Source organism: Harpegnathos saltator, unplaced genomic scaffold (assembly GCF_003227715.2).
Source record: "Harpegnathos saltator strain DR-91 unplaced genomic scaffold, Hsal_v8.6 scaffold33, whole genome shotgun sequence".
Taxonomy (NCBI): domain Eukaryota; kingdom Metazoa; phylum Arthropoda; class Insecta; order Hymenoptera; family Formicidae; genus Harpegnathos; species Harpegnathos saltator.
In genome coordinates, this window is record NW_020230128.1 from 298,478 (window position 1) to 315,340 (window position 16,863).

Consider the following 16,863-nt stretch of genomic DNA (forward strand, 5'->3'; position numbering starts at 1 on the left):
TAGAGTATTTTTGTACAAAGTAAAACAAGACAGTACACTTACATTGATTAAATTCATAGATTGAAAAATAAGGCATTAAATCAATAACATTAATCTTATGTTGAAAATAATCACTAAAACTTTCTTGGTTAGATATTTCTTAATCAAAATATGAAAGACAAATATTAAATATTAAATAAGTTAACAAATTTTATAGGATTAATAGATTAAAAAATAAAACTAAACTTGTTATTAATAAAACAACAGTTTATCTTAAATTACTTATTTTTCTTGGTAGTGATACGATCAACAAATTATAAAACAAAAATAAAATGAAAATAGCCATTAATAAAAAAAAGCAACAGTTTATCTTAAATTACTTAACACTTTTTTCTTTGGTATTTTGTATAACCTGAAGGATTTCAATGCTTCACTGAGATCACTTTCTTCAAGCTTTAACAATAGTATACCTGAAAAATTAATAAATGTACGTATTGAGAAACATCAACACTTTCTAATAAAATGAATTAAATAAATGAATTAACAAATAAGATGAATAAATAAAAAAATTAACTCAATAGAAAAAAATTCTGTATAACCAAAAACATGAGTGATAGGCATGAACTTTAGTATAATTTGACTTTAAAGTATAAGCAGTACAATCACATTGCAAGAAGCATAATCAATTGTCCTTGAAAAACAAACAGTTTACTGGTCTCTCTTCATTTATCTTGATTTTTATTCAATGTTTCCCAGACATATATATATATATATATATATATATATATATATGGTAATTATTTAAAAGACGGGCCTCACCTTGGATTTCGCTCAAACTCACCTATCTTGTGTATTTTGACGTGTAGAAGCCGAATCTGCAAGTAAAAATGGTCGCTCGGCTTTAGTTTGCGAGAAATAAATAGTTAAAAAGTGACACATGCGAGGTTAGGAAATCTGTCATGTCGGTAATACAGAGACTTATGGTCTGTTCTTTTTAGTCGAAAAGTGTAAAATAGTAATATATATTGGGGTGGGGCGAAGCCCTCTCCCCAAAGACATTTTCATATATTAAACATATGAATTTTTAGCTCATGTATCAGTGGTTATTACACAACAAAAATAACCACTGATACATGAGCTAAAAATTCATATGTTTAATATATGAAAATGTCTCAAACGTATGTATACAGTACCAACATGTGTACACACACACACACACACGGGTGCAAGGGGGGCCTTCGGCCCCCCCACCCGCACCCCCGTTCGATGTGTGTGTGTGTGTGTGTGTGTGGTGATGCTCATATACTTCGTGCAGTTTGTTCGTGTCGTTACATTCAGTCCATCTGACAGGATTCATAACCTAAACTGTTATCTGCTTTAACGCTTAACATCTCGCTTCGGAAGGCAGAGCGACGATTTTGCTAGAGGAAAAAGTTGTTTGTTTTGCAAAAACGCGTTGAATGAGCCTAGTTTCATCAAAATTGGTGATGATGTGGCTAAACTGAATAATTACCAAATTGTAAATATTCACAGAAAATATGCCAAAACGGTGCGAAATCGTTGGTTGCCCGAGTGCTGCAAAAGAGGAAAAGCAATACAAGAAGCATCTTTTCGAGTATGTGTAAAAGAAATATAATACATGTTTAAAAGAATTTACACTTGAAGATTAAATTACATTAATTTAATATATATGATTTAGATTCCCACGGATAGAAAGTATAGCAGCAAAATGGATTAAAGCAAGTGGAAAGACTAATTGGACACCAAATAAAGCTAGTGCGGTGTGTGAAATACATTTTAAGCCTGAATATTTTAACAATACAAAAATACGAAAACGTTTAAAGCCAGATGCAATACCCACGAAACATTTGCCCTTTAGCTGTATGATAAACGAAAGTAAGATTTCTGTATTAATAATATTTACATATTGTTTACTATATATTTTATATACTGCAAATATTTTATTATTAGTTTACAGAATTATCTATATATTACAATAAATATGTACAAATATATACAAAAACCCAAATGCAATATAAGCAATAACATATGACACAATGAAACATGAACATGAAACTTAATGTTTATATCTTAATTTAACAAACATAGCAAATGAGGTTATTTCTACTGAAGATAGTGGTGATATGTACAGGGTATGTGGACAGTTACAAGGTAAGGATCTTAATTTTATATTTATGTAGTTTGATTTCTATTGAAGGTTATTTGATATTTATTTGCAGAGACAGAAGAAACAGAGTATATTATAACAGAAATGGAAGTTACGCAAGATATGAATATTGATGTACAAAATATCACATTCATTCTAGACATAGGTACATACACATATTAATATATATTAATATAAAGTTTAAAAAAATAAAATCCCTTATTTACTGAATATAGATGCTACATACTGATGTTCTGATTGCATTTGTTCAATATGACTTATTTTCACAGATACAGAAAAGGCATTGTTAAATGAAAGTAGGAAATGGAAAGCTTCAGAGGAATTGGAAAACTTGAAAGTAAAAATGCAGAAAATGGAAGAAGAAAATAAAAGATTGAAGGCTGACATAGAGTCGTCAAAAGAACAGCACGAAAAAGAATTAAATAGTCTAGCAGATATATTGAGAAATATTAACGAAAAAGAAAAAAAGAAGTATCAGGAAAAATTAGTAACTAAAGATAAACTAATAAAAACATTGCGGATACAAGTAACACGAAAAAATAGCTAACTTGAAGATATGTTAATGACTATGAAAAATATGAATGTATTAAATAGTACCTCAAATGACATTTTAAATAATGACTTTGGAGAAACATCATCTATACTATATTATTATGTATACTATATTATTAATTAACATGTTCTCCTATACTTGCAATAAACTTATAAAAACTTTTATCAACACACTGCACACTTTTATTGAATTAAATTTTAACATATATATTAATATTAGAGGAAAGAAAAAACACCTTATTGTTTTTTATTGAACTATTTTTTAATTAAACACCTCATAATTTTGCATAGCATACAACTTCACTTCATATTATTTGTTTAACACGAGATATAAAGGTAGAGATCCATTTCACGCTCACAATGATTGGGACATCATTCTATTTTCATTCAACATATGAGAAACAAGATTAGGATAACGTCGCAATCGTTGGAAATATTAAATTGAGTACGCCTATAGAAGTATATAACTGTTTACTGCGCATCCCTTAGTCCGTATTCTGCGCAAGTTGTACATACTTTTTGGCAACAATACGGCCCCTTGCACAATGTCAGGCAACAAGCAATAAGAATAAAAATCACCAATCACATAATAAATATAAATATAATAAGACCAAAATAAGAATAAAAAGACCAATCACAATCGACTATTACAAGAATAATCAATTGTGATTGGTTTATTTTAATTCTTATTGCCTGTTGCCTGGCATTGTGCAAGGGGCTTAATACCTCGTCTACAATAGAAGTCGTAGAGTCGTAAGTCGTAGAAATTGACCAATCATAGTCCGGTAAGAGAAAAATAATCGACCGCGATTGGTCAATTTGTGCGACTTACGACTCTATGACTTCTATTGTAGACGAGGTATTAAAGGGACGCAGTTAGCGGTCTATTAGCGGTGTATTATATAGAAGTCTGTGGTGCTGGCAGTGAATATCGGAACGCAACTTTTAAGCCCGGTCCAGAATAGGTTGCAAACACTCCAGTTGCGAGTTGCGAGACAACGATAACGAAACTGTCGTTAACTCCAATAACGAGTTAAATAATAGCACCATTGAGAAAAACCTGAGAGCGGCCAACACGGTTTTCGGCGATACTGACTTTCCGCACTGAGAAAGGACGCCATTTGCATCCATTTTGAGAGGGGAACTATGATGTTACATCCACTTTCAAGTTTGGTGGTAAAATCTGCATGTGGTAGAAGTCCGTGCTTCATCTACTTTCAGGCGGTTTATGTCCATGCTGCAACCACAGTTGCCATCTCTATGCCAGACTATGCCCGGTGGTTTAAAAAGAGCGCGGGGGGAGGGGGGAGGAAAAGGAAAAATAAAAGTACGTATTAAATGTTAAATCTTCGAATATATATTGCCGTATCAAAATCTCTTCTATAATAAACAATTTGACATGTATGGAGACGCTTGATGTATCGTTGGCCGCGTCTCGTTCCCTTCGTTCTGCTTCTCAATTCAGCATCCCGTCCGCTCCGGACATTCGCTCGTGGCACTGACACTGATCGTCGGTGAGCGTTCGATCCGCTTGGAGGAGCTCCGTGTTAATTAACGCGACGAGATTCCGATTATAAATATCTCGCGAGTCGACGAAATATCTGAACTTTTATAAAAAGCACCAAAGAAAATCACGTTGATGTTGTCATGGGTGAAATCTTACTCTAGTATATATTTTTTTATTTTCAAAATAAAAAAGCCAAACGGAGACAATTAAATGTTATTTACCATCATTGAATATTAGATGAAAAGTAGAAGAGTTATTGTCCGCAGCGGATAATCTAACATTTGATAAGAACGAGAAAAATCTGCATGGGATGAAATTCCACTCTTTAACGCTACCATGAACTTTAATTATTCTCCGAAAACGGCGTCACAACAATTTTCCCAGACAATACACGGATGTCCACTGGACGTCCGTCCAGTTATATGTCCATTTTTTTTACAAAAGACGTCCATAGGACGTACGTTTGTCACAACTTCGGACATAGGACATACGATGGATGTACATCGGACGTCCTACAGGTCCGATGTCCAATAAGGACATCCTTGTTACGTCTAATTTATGTCCACGAACGTAAATCGGACTTACGGACATAAATTGGACGTGAAACGTACATCCACTGGATGTCCGGTGCTGTCTGGATTGACACTCTGTACAATTAGTTGCTAACACATTTTCTAATCGTACACATTCCTTTTTAATTAACATAAAGCTAACAAATATCCGATGCTTCGACAGAATAATTTTTTTTATTTCCAGTAATCAATAAATAGTAAATCAATGTCGCGAGTTGAAAGGTCTGCTCGCATTCCCCTCGTCGTTCCGGAACCTTCGAGAAAAGAAGAGACGCCTAAGGACAAGTCTCTCTTGCTTCAATCGCCGCCGAGGCCCGTAATGTTTACATCGCGCCGATTGTGTTAATCGGCTCGCGAGCGACGACACTTTTTGCCCTTCGTATTAATACTCGCGCGCCTCGCGTATTCAACCTCATTTCATCAGCAGCAGCCGTGCGCGACGTGCTCGTCACTTCCGTTTCGTGTAATTAAAAGAAATATATCTCGCCGGTCCTCGAGATACTTAATCCGCATCGCGTCGGCATCGTGTTCATTAACCGGTCGAATCACGAGTATCGGCATTAGAAGTGTGAGCGAGTGAAATCCGGAGGACTTCAGCAGTCGGGAAGCAGAAAGCCGGCAGCGATACGTCACGTTTCCAGGTATATGGATTCATTTATTATGCGGGAAGTCTCCGATAACGAGAGCGGACGTTTGACAAATTTTCCGGGAATAAGAAGTCGGAATTTCACGCTCGGCATTCACAATCCGTCATCATCCGACTAGTAATCATGACTTTATGAATCTGCAATTACTCTTGTCAATCTCTATCTGTTTCGAATTATCAAAGGCGAATATCGGTGTGTACTGTTTCGTCAAAAGTACCGAAAGCAAATTTCGTGCATTTGTCATAGCGAAGTATCGTCCAGTAGTCGAAAGTAAGTAATTAACGAAACCGGATTGTCGGGAATGCCGAGTGAAATTACGCACTACGCACGTCCGTGTAAATGCCTCGTCGATTTCTAGAACTCACGCCGCCGCGCGCTTACCCAGACGACGTGTCGTAGAGAACCATATTTACTTCCCCAAATTTTTACTTACTCTCTACGCTATCCGAAAAGCTATATTAATCTGGATTTTAGAAAAATTAGACATATGTTGATGTTAAATGCCTTATCCATAATATTGCCTAATACCAAATTTTTTTGTGAAATTTTAAAATCAATTTCTATGAAGTTTTAAATGGATTTATCGGATTTGTCTCTGGTGAGGCAACAGTAGAAGAGAATATGCTCCATGTCCCTAGTTTCATAGAAATATTGTCCCTAGTTGCATCAGAGAGAAGCCTGAGAGTGGCCACTGGGTTAGATTCCAGAGTATGCATCTTTCGACGCGCTATCTGAGAAAGTGCATACGAACTACATCTGTCCTGATGGTAAAACCAAAATGCGTACGATTCTCGTCTGTTCTACTTTCGTACAATAATAGCAAGTTAGAAAAGCACAGACTCGTTCTGTCTTTGTCTCATCAACGATGAGCAGACCGTGCGGTGGTAGACAAGTCAGCGGCGATCTTATCGCCGTATAAGTTCCTTCCTCATCCTATCTCTTATTTATCTTATCTTTAACGCAATGTGTTATCTGCAAATCGGGAGAAAATCTTTCGAGATCGCGCGGACAATTTCTAGCAATGATAACGCCAATAAGTGTAAGCATTTTTTATACTCTATTATGAACATACGCACACGTGTGCACATGTGTAAATATTTTTACAATTTTCGACAGATAAAAAATATATTTTATATAAAAATAAAAAGTAGGAGAACTATTTCGATGATATTTTGTATAGTATAACAAAAATACATGATCAGGCTGGGTCTTTATTTCAAGAATAATTCAGGACACTTTGTACATCGTGATATTAGAACACTTTGTCGGAATATGATAATATGATTACTGGCGACGTATGATATTTGATATGTGATTAATATTTTAAAATCTTTAATGAGTTCCGTGGCTCGTTGAGATTGTGCAAAATGTAAGTCATCGTCCTTTCGGCTATGCCGCGTACTGAAACAGAAACGCGGATGGCGTGCGGATGGGTATCAATCTTTGATCGCCGCCGCGATCTATCACGACGTAATAATCGCGTCCGTTGATGCAGTGTTTTTTCCCGTGAATGATATTATGCGGAACGTTCGGATACGGTCTCATGTTTCTCTTCCCATCTTGCTTCAAATTGATCTGGCTGTCGAGTAAATGATTTTTACTGATATACACTAGTTCTGGAGTAGCAACTGTTTTCGACTGTCGCTTCGGTTTGCAGCAGCTGAAAGTGGTGCAGTCGCAACATTTGCCGGTTGCTTTTCGTCGCTTGTAAATGTTTGTGGTACATCTCATTATTAGCTCGATGAAGAAGATCATCGACGCGATCGCGTATCCGGTGATTACGACTTTGTAAGTCAGGGACAAGTCGGAGTTCGTCAATTGCCGTTCGGTGGAGCGAAGATCCACCGGGCATACTTCCGCGAGCGGTAGATCTCTCAGTTTCGCGCGTTTTATTATACCGGACTCCACCAGAGCCATCAGCCTGCAACACGTTTGATAAGTAAACATTAAATTAATTACATCGGTGAAGAATAGTTTCGGTAGTTTCAAAATCTATCTAAGTAATAAATTCTTAATAATATTTGAGTAGTAAATATCGTGCAGTTTAAATCACATCATATACTCAACTACTTCAGGATGAGCCGCGCAATTGGGACGGGTTATATCTCGAGTTTGATTAGTAATATAAAAAGATTGTAGAGAAGAAAGTTAAATGGAAAAGAAACACCTCATAAATTGTTTTTGTATGTTTTTCATTATACAATTGAGGTAGTCACTATTTATATTAATGTAATTTAATTCGTTCTTCGAGTATAATTCGTTTAACGTGTTGTTGATTTTTCTTACATTATACACTTTTCACGCAGGTTGTTTCGACAGATCGATCTATGTAAAAAAAGTGCGTAATTCCATTTAAAAAGAGAGTTCATTTTTTAAGTACATTGTTATTTTATGAAAGAAAACTAAACTAGGCAGGTAGGAAAGTAGGCCTTTCTATATCATTCAGCTTTTCCTCTACAATTTTTTTTTATATTTCAGTATATTATTGTAAAACTAAACTCGAGATATAACCTAATCCCAATCGCCTGGCTCATCCTATATAGATACACTCATTAGTTTACGCTCTTATTTTTATTCGATTTTTTATTGCGAAGTTTGATGCTTACTCCTTGTTGATCGGTTTTTCTAAAGAAGATCCTAAAGGGAAGGCGAACGCTCTGCTGGTGACAAGAATCGTGCTAGGCATAATGACGTATGTACACTTTTTCTGATGCTCCAGATGCAGCCGGGTTTTATTGATGTAATCCTCGAATATCAGGGTCTGAAGGTAATGGGCTTCCGCGAGGAATAGTTGATCTAAAGATTAGCATCGTTTTACTCTTGTTTATCATTAAACCCGTATTCATAGTCAGGCCTTATCTCTGAGGCCTCCTTATATCCATCTTTAGATGCTGCACGGATTATTTTATTGGCTACAGACCATCTGAAGATAAACTTAAGGAAGCCTTAAATATAAGGCCTAACTATGAATACGGGTGATAAGCAAGTTGTGAGTTTTGAGCGGACGGTACTACTTACTCTTATCGACGGCTTTGAGAATAGCTTCAACTGGATGTTCATATGCCGTGATATAGTGGCCTTTCCATCTCGTAGAATTCAACGGAGTCAATTCGTCCGGGTGATACTGAAACCGATGAAACGCTTTATTCAGTAATTATCTTGGTAAATTTTATCGCATTCCTACCTTTCTAGGACCTTCGAGTCCTACCTTTCTAAGTTAAAACAATATATATATTTTAATCCTTCATTCTTTTTACAGTACTAGTGTCATTTGTTATTTAATAATATCATTTGGTAATAAGACTGAAGAATAATAATTAATCCATTAGCTTTCTCGTAAGTTTTTGTGTTGTAAGCTTTTAATGAAAGCTGCCACAAATACCTACCTGAGTGATCAAATACTCGATTGTGCGTCCTTTGTAAGTGACCCAGTGATAACCTTTGCGCGCTATATCATTTAGAGAATTGATCGGCAAGGTGAATTGCGGCCTTGTGAGGAATGCGGTGAGATTCGCCGTGTAGAAGGACGTCAGTATCAAGATGAACACCCACCACGTGGCAAATAGAATTCGCGTTGAGTCTGCGATAAATTTGCGAACCGAGCAGAGATCCGTTTCGATAACGCACAGTAATGATAATGCAAGGTACTAACGAGCATATGTCCGCGTATTTATCGCTCTCGCGAGTTATCGCGAAATAAATTGCCACTTTGACTGTCAGTAGTCGTATATAAATCACACCTGCATTTCTTTGAAAACTCAACGGCATTCGAACACAAGGTCTCGTTTCTCACTTTATTTTCATTATATTAATGCACACGAATCGTAGAAGTACGAGTGTTGTTTAATTAAAGCACAATCTTTATTCAGTTGTTGTCTAGCGCGAGTGCCACAACTCTCACAGATGTCGTTATCCGCGCGATCGTAGATATTCAAAACGTAAATATTAAAAATCTATACAACAGTCTCGTACCTGTTGTTGCAGCTATGTTCGTTCCCTGCTTCAACAAAGAACTGTACACAAACCACATACAGGAAAACAGGTTATAATTCTCCGAGTTAAGATCGTTCCACAATTTCGCCCTGCAAAATCAATGATGACATCGACGAGTATTACGGGACTTCGTTCCCTCATAGAATACGCTTTTGATTTATGATTTTCTGATTTTTGATTTATGATTTTTTTTGTCAACAACATTCGACGAACCTAAACGTGGCGAAGACGTAGATAATCGGTCCTACCGAGAGCACCGCAGCCAGGACCAATAACCAGACAGTTTGGTGGAACGGTGCGAGCAGTCCCGAACCGGTTGCTGATTCTTGCGGTCGTTTCATCAAAGCTGTTAGTTCGCCCTGGTCCAAGGCTGTGCTGAACGTGCAATATTTCCGCAACTCCGGCAAAGTCGGCAAGAAAGCCACTGCCATGTCCACCTTCTGTTCGAACGGGAACTTTCTATGTTTTCTTTCTCATCGATTATTTGATCTACTTTTATTCCCTTTGACGGAAATTTCACTTATGTTTGGTCGGAGAAAGAGCGAATAAACTTTTGAAAATGTCCAACCCCAGATTGCTACGAATTTCAGAAAATACTTCAAATGATGTCAAACGAATGTCCTCGAGTGGATTTCCACCGATAACAATGTTTAATGTAAAAAAAAATGTTAAGTTAAATATTTTACATATTTAAATAAAATATGTAAAAAAATATTTAATTTAAATTAAATATAATGTAAAATTATATATCGCCACTCGTATTATATTACTTCGCCAGGTGAATATATTTGTTAAATTTTCGTCTTACTAAATGGATGAATCTGTAATGTACTAAAAATAATGGATTTCGAGAAGATTAGCTTATAAATAAGATCTCTATGTAGGGTAGGATATTATGAATCAGAAGCAAAAGCATCATAGCATGTGTTGCTGCCGTTAAGCAGTAAACGTCAAAAGCAAAGAACCGTATAAATTTAAATAAAAAATATACACATAAATTATATAATTATTCATAGAGTTATTTGTATTGAGTATATTATATAGAGCATCAGTAACTTGTAATTCTAAACTTTAAATTTATTATATAAATAAAAAATATATAAATGAAAAAGAACTTAACCCAAATTTACATCTAACAAAGTAGTATAATACAAACAACGATATATAATTTACACATTTTTGGCATTAAACATTGTTATCGATGGAAATCCATTTGAGGACATTCGTTTGATATCACTTGAAGTATTTCTGCCAAAATTCGTGGTCAAAATCTGGTGTTGGATGTCTCCAGACGGAAGATCATTCGGAAAAGTTAATGGAACACGCGGAAGAGAAATTAATTATCTCCCTTTCTTAAATCGCTCAACAATTCAGACCCAAAGTTTACGCGTATCAAAGATATCCACCAGCATTGGATAGTAATTAAGGGCGACAGCTCGGAGTGAAAAATATCTTACCTTCTCGTAAAGTAAATTCACTATTCCGCTGTCCTTGTTGCCTAGAATGTGCTGTTTCGGCGGCACAATGGTGTACGTGAAATTTAATTTGGAACTGAGCAACTCGAGTAAATAAAACGCGTAACCTTTTCCCACCCACGTGCCGTTCTCCATTGCTAGGCCGGAAAATGGCATGTCCTGTAACAATTCCATTTAACTTGGCGTCTATGGTTGGTGCTGTTTTAATTATTGCATCTTCGTACGTTCATTATCATAGCGTATCGCGATCGTTTCTCACGTAATTAGAGTACTACTCGAACATATCTTTATTCCAATGTTCGATATTGACTTGCTTGAACGCGTTGACGGACGTTTATGAAGATTGCAAGATGTATGTCGGTAGATATATTAGCGAAGAAATGTGCGTGTTTATTAACAAACACGATACTCACATAACGCGAGAGGCCTAACAACACACTAGATTGCCGGTTACCGTTCTCTGTTTAGCCGTGTCATGCGAGACATGCAATGTCATCGTGAAGAGACTCTTCGATTTTCCACTATGCGGTCTCTCTCGTTGCAGTTATTATGATTATTATATTATTTCCCTCTCAATTTAAACCCTCTATCGAGCATCGTAAATTCTCAACGTTTTTCTTTGAAATATGAGATGCACAACGATTCGGAGCACAAGATGAGCATAAAACAATAATATAGCAGTATTTAAATGCGGAGATGCAAAGGGAAAACGAGAACGTCCGGGTATTAGATAATATGCGCTTTCTTTCTGCGAAGAAACTCGAATGTTTTTGCGCCGCATTCTGACCTACTGCGATCATTGATTCTCTCTCAAACGTTCTGGCATTTACATGCTATTCAGGATAACACATGGTTGCAGCCACATTCGCGGTCGTAAATTGTACTTAGAAAATTGCAGCGTACGGCGTTTTTACGGCGGAAAAGTGGCTCTCGTTATTGGTACTTATGAAGTATATTAAACTATTTAAGCGAAATTATATCAAAACGCAATAAATAGTATGTGAAAATAATTTGCTAATTTTTTATTATTTTTTTATTTTCAAAAGTAATTTTTCACTTTAACTATGAAAAAATTACGAATGGCTAGGTGGCTTAACATTAAGCTATCAAGTCATTGCAAAAACAATATATATATAAATAAATAAAAAATTAAGAAACTTCAAATTATTTCCTTTTTTTGCTATTACCTACATATAACAGAAATTATTTTGTTAAATTATTTTATTATCAATAGAATTAATGTTCAAGAAGAAAAAAGTCATTAAGGAATTAGTTACTTGCATGGTTATGACATAAAATATTTCTTGAATTACTTATTCCAAATATCAAAATGTTTACTTGCGAAATAAATTTTAGAAACGATTGATTTCGTGCAATCGAAACTACCAGAAACAAAATTCATTAAAGAAATGTGTTGCTTATATGATATGATTGGAATATCAAAATGTTTCTTAAATTATTTGCTTTTTAAAAACAAAAATAATTAAAAGCTTTCAAAAATTATTAAAAATAATTAAAATTGAAGAAAATTTTTTCTTATTGATATCGCTTATCATTCTATTAGCTGAAGAATTAGAATTGCTAAATATTTGTAATTAATATTGTCTTCGACTGACATGGATTTAAATTGTTTTGACAATGAGAAATTTCTCTTTTTTGTAATTTTAGTTGTGCGAAACATTTTGATGTCACTATCATGTGAGCAACTTATTTATTTAATGAATTTTGCTTTCGAATATCGCATCAACAATAAAATGATTTAACAAAACATTTTTATATGTAAACGGTAGTAAAAAGTAGCAAATTAATTGAGATTTATTAATTTTTTGCTTTGACTCGTGTGTACGCTATTTTTATAACTTAATTTGAGTAACCTTAATGGTTGAAGTAAAAAAGTTACTTCTGAGAAATTACTCTGAAAGCAAAAAGTTCAGGACCTCCAGATATTTGGGAAGCAAAAAATGAGCAAATTATTTTCATGTATAATTTATTGTGTTGATAATTTGGCTTAGATAGCTTAATATACCTGAGATATGAATCACGTGCGATGTTTCACGTTTCGCGTGTTGCGTTCAGCTTTTTCGCTTAGGAAGAACGTAAAAGTAGGCCGTTTTGGCGTTTTGATCAATAAATCATACGATGGATCGTCGCTTCTGACATGCGAGGGGTTGAGTCGTGCTGCTTTTTTTGAATAGTTTTTTGAATATATATCCTTTGTAATTACCAGTCTGAGCCAGACATGCGTAGGGACTGAAAAGCTTATTGATTGACATAAACTTACAGTTTATTATCATTAGAATTTTTCATATTATATATCATTATACTTAATCTTTGTAATTTTTGCAATTTCGAAGTAATTATAGTTGTCCGTTAAAATGTTACAAACGTAGTCACAAATCCCGCGGAGAAAATATATGGATAATTCTGCCATAATAAAGGTATCGTCAATATTTCTTCCATGGAGAATACGTGAAGTTATACCATGACATTTGCATCGTTATTTACGCGTCGTCAAATGAACTCGTAAAAATGTGCACTTAACGGTTCCATCAAAGGAGCGATAAAACTAAGCGAACGCGTGAGCTCGCGTTCGTAGTTATAATGTCCGTGTTATCAACGCGACACTACGAAAGATTTTAATTAATTTCCAATTTGCCACTAAAATTATTTAATCACTGCGAAATTATTCGAAATTTGAACTTTTCATTATCATCAGAGTATGAATATATATTCGGAACAGATGTGCTCTCAGTTAACAATTGAGCAGACTACAATTCGAATATCCCGTCTAATCGGTTGACTAATTACGAGACGTAAAATTTAGCAAATCTCTTTGTTGAATGGATAAGTCATCCCGCTGCGCAAATGACATTAAGTTATGCTGAGGTCGCTGTTGCGTCAAGGAAAAGCAACGAGTGCCGGGCAAACTAAATAGAAGTAGTCCTTATTGGCTTCGTTATTATGTTTGTACGCATTCCTTTAGCGAGGAATAGTCGCGCGAAATTTCGAGATATGTGCAAATATAGACGCAAGAACGAGAACGTTTCTCTGTCAGAACTAGCCTTATTTATTTTATCCTCGGAGATCAAAAGTAATATGATGATCATTTAACGCCAGTTATAAACAATGTATTGCGCGTAAGCAATTTATGCTTTATCTCCAAATAAATGTGCGCAATTTTCTCGACGTCCGTAACGCTTATTCGACGTTTAGATATGGGTGTTCTGTGGACGGATAGACGTATCAAAGGTATCGGCAAAATCTTGATTACAATCCCCGTCGGTGAAAATATAACTTTGCGAGCGAGATTGATGGTACATTTTTAAATATAGAAAAGTTTTCGATTTTTTCGTGCGTATTCGAAGGATGTTCCACATATTTTTTTTTTTATTCTTTTTCGACGCGCACACATACGATACTGTGTAGATGTGTAACTGTCAAACTTACGTTCCACGTTGTTATTTTCACTTCCTCGGGTATTGTTGACTCTACAGAATACGGCTCGTCGGTGGTCGTGCCATCTGCAAACACAATGTTGTCTTTCACAAAATTAACGCTCTAATGATACGTCAAATTGCACGAGTATGTATCTTCGGATTTTAGCTCGATAGCGGTTCTACCTTTCTCAAAAATACTATTATTTAGATGTTAATTTTAATATTTACGTACAATTACTGTCATTCGGACGGATAATGAATTCGCGCGTGTTTATTGTATTGCGCGTTAATCACGTTGGTTCACCACGTGAATGGAATAACTTTTCTATGATTTAACAACTTACCGCCCAAACGGAGTGAACTCTCGCGGAACTTTCTCATTATTTAATTTTTTTAAATATTATTTTGAATACAATTGCATTTGTATTTATAGTGCGTGTCTACTTTCATTTTCTATGAGGGTTCGTAATTTTGATAAAAATATTACAAATTATGCAATAAAAATTACGCAATAAAAAAATTAGAATGAGATTAGTTATTTCCTATAGGTTTTTAGATGCGTTGAATACGAATCTGGTTTCTAAATTGCTTCATCACGTCACAATTTTTTAGGAATTTATAGCTCAAGTTGCAAAAAAGGGTTATTTTAACATATTTCATCATATTATAACTATGAACTATATGAAATTTAACATGTTGGAAAAGTTTTATTGGAATCAGAATTAAGTATATTGATCATTCGTTATAATATGATAAAATATATTGAAATAGCTCTTTCCTACAAATTTTAAAAAATTGTGACATAACGGGACAATTTGGAAACCGAATTTATATTCAGCGTTCAAAAATGACTAGTCTCGTTCTTATGTTTGAAAAAAAATCATTTTCGTTCGACTGTGTAATCATTTTGAAGAAGTACTCACTCTGCCCATGGCTGATATGATGATGCGTCGCGAGGATCAGTGTTCCAAATAAAAGTTGTCGGAAGCTGTGCATCCTTCGGTGATATCCGTGACTACATTTTATCGGCATGCATGTCGATCATTGGATCCTGTCTGATTGATCAGATCCTACGTCCGGAAATGCTTCGCTCAATGTGGCATAACCAGCAGCCAGGTGAATCGATACTGACACTTGTCTGGTCATTCTGACCTGGACGACAGCAACGTAGTGACGGACACGTCGTTCCGTGGTATGTCAGTGTGTCACGCGACCGTTGAAGGTATCCAAAGAGGGGCAAAAGGGTGGTAGAAACCCTGACGGTGTCTTGTACGCGCGGGCGCCGTCAACCCTTAACACGTTCCTCGACCATTCATCGGTCATCTTGCCAGAAATTCTATTGGCGCTTGCACTGGCCGTTGCGTTGACTGTTTTCATCGAGAATTCATGTACGTAATTTCAACGTAGATAATGGAAATTTGTGAATTGCAATGCACAATTATATGCATTTTGAGTAATATAAAAATTAAGTTGTTCGAATATTATAAAAATTTGAAATATATATTATAAAAGTTCATACATCAGTCATTGATCTCTCTCGATATTGCGAAATATTTCATAAAAATTAAGTAAAACTACATCCACTTTACACGGAATCGATTAAAACAATATTCTGTTTAAAAATTCCGAGTAACGTATGCTGTGCGCAAAGAAAAGTAACGCATTTCATATTAGTATTTCATGTTAGTATCTATGAGATGAATATCTCACGAAACGTTAATAAGCAGGTAGGACGCACACATCTTTTTAAATACCTGTTTAATGGACACATTTTATTTAATATTTAATTGTGATAACGGATGATTAATCAGCAATATTGAATACTGGGAGAAGCACGTGCATGCATATATGTTTTATCACATAAATCGCATCTAATATTTAACACACAATATTATTTAATTCTTCGTTCTTTTAACGAGTATTATTAAATGTTTGCAAAATTTTGTAAAATGTTAAAGTAATTTTTATTTATTAGTAACAATAAGATGATATTATAATATTTTAATTAAATATTATAAATATTATAAAATTATATAAATATTATAAAATGACTCCCTCACCCTCTGAGGCAAAATCCATTTATCAATCCATTTTCGCATTTTCTCAGTATTTCAGAATTGTGCATCAAATAGACCGTACTATATCGGTTGGAATAGATGAAAATCAGATGGGGTGATGTCTAGAGAGTATGATGGGCGAGGCAGGACTTTCTTAATCGAACTCGAACAACGTCGCAACAACGTCGCAACAGCAACGTTGTTACGATATTCTGGAGATAAATTGGAAGATTAATGTTCGTGGACGAGACATAAGGTCCTCGTGAGGGTGCATTATATTCAGTCGGCTCGAAGGTTGCGTTAAATGTGTGCGATCAATATACGCACCATTAGTAACATTAAGCAAGTAATCGTGTGAGAATCACCCGTCAGAGAAAATTAATAGTGATATTATTAATAGGACGTGCATGTCAGCGTATAATGTCAAGTGGAAATGAGATCATTGAGATTAATCGT

General features: G+C 35.2%; 2 protein-coding genes across 2 annotated transcripts; one reads left to right on the plus strand and one right to left on the minus strand.

The window, feature by feature from the left end:
- The first annotated feature begins 1,186 nt into the window (after positions 1–1,186).
- Positions 1,187–2,888, plus strand: LOC105188208 (THAP domain-containing protein 1-like). Its single transcript, XM_011149555.3, has 5 exons — positions 1,187–1,594; positions 1,679–1,875; positions 2,089–2,151; positions 2,220–2,312; positions 2,437–2,888. Exons 1-5 carry the CDS (start codon positions 1,518–1,520, stop codon positions 2,712–2,714), a joined length of 708 nt encoding a protein of 235 aa, XP_011147857.2. The 5' UTR covers positions 1,187–1,517; the 3' UTR covers positions 2,715–2,888.
- Positions 2,889–6,644: 3,756 nt separating this feature from the next.
- Ir76b (Ionotropic receptor 76b) lies at positions 6,645–15,604 on the minus strand. The gene is made up of 9 exons (XM_011149532.3): positions 15,274–15,604; positions 14,361–14,434; positions 10,896–11,072; positions 9,652–9,878; positions 9,418–9,527; positions 8,832–9,025; positions 8,464–8,569; positions 8,052–8,241; positions 6,645–7,366 (listed from the first exon to the last, which is right to left on the minus strand). The coding sequence occupies exons 1-9, from the start codon at positions 15,380–15,382 to the stop codon at positions 6,835–6,837; spliced, it is 1,719 nt and encodes a 572-aa protein (XP_011147834.1). The 5' UTR covers positions 15,383–15,604; the 3' UTR covers positions 6,645–6,834.
- Between the last annotated feature and the right edge of the window lie 1,259 nt (positions 15,605–16,863).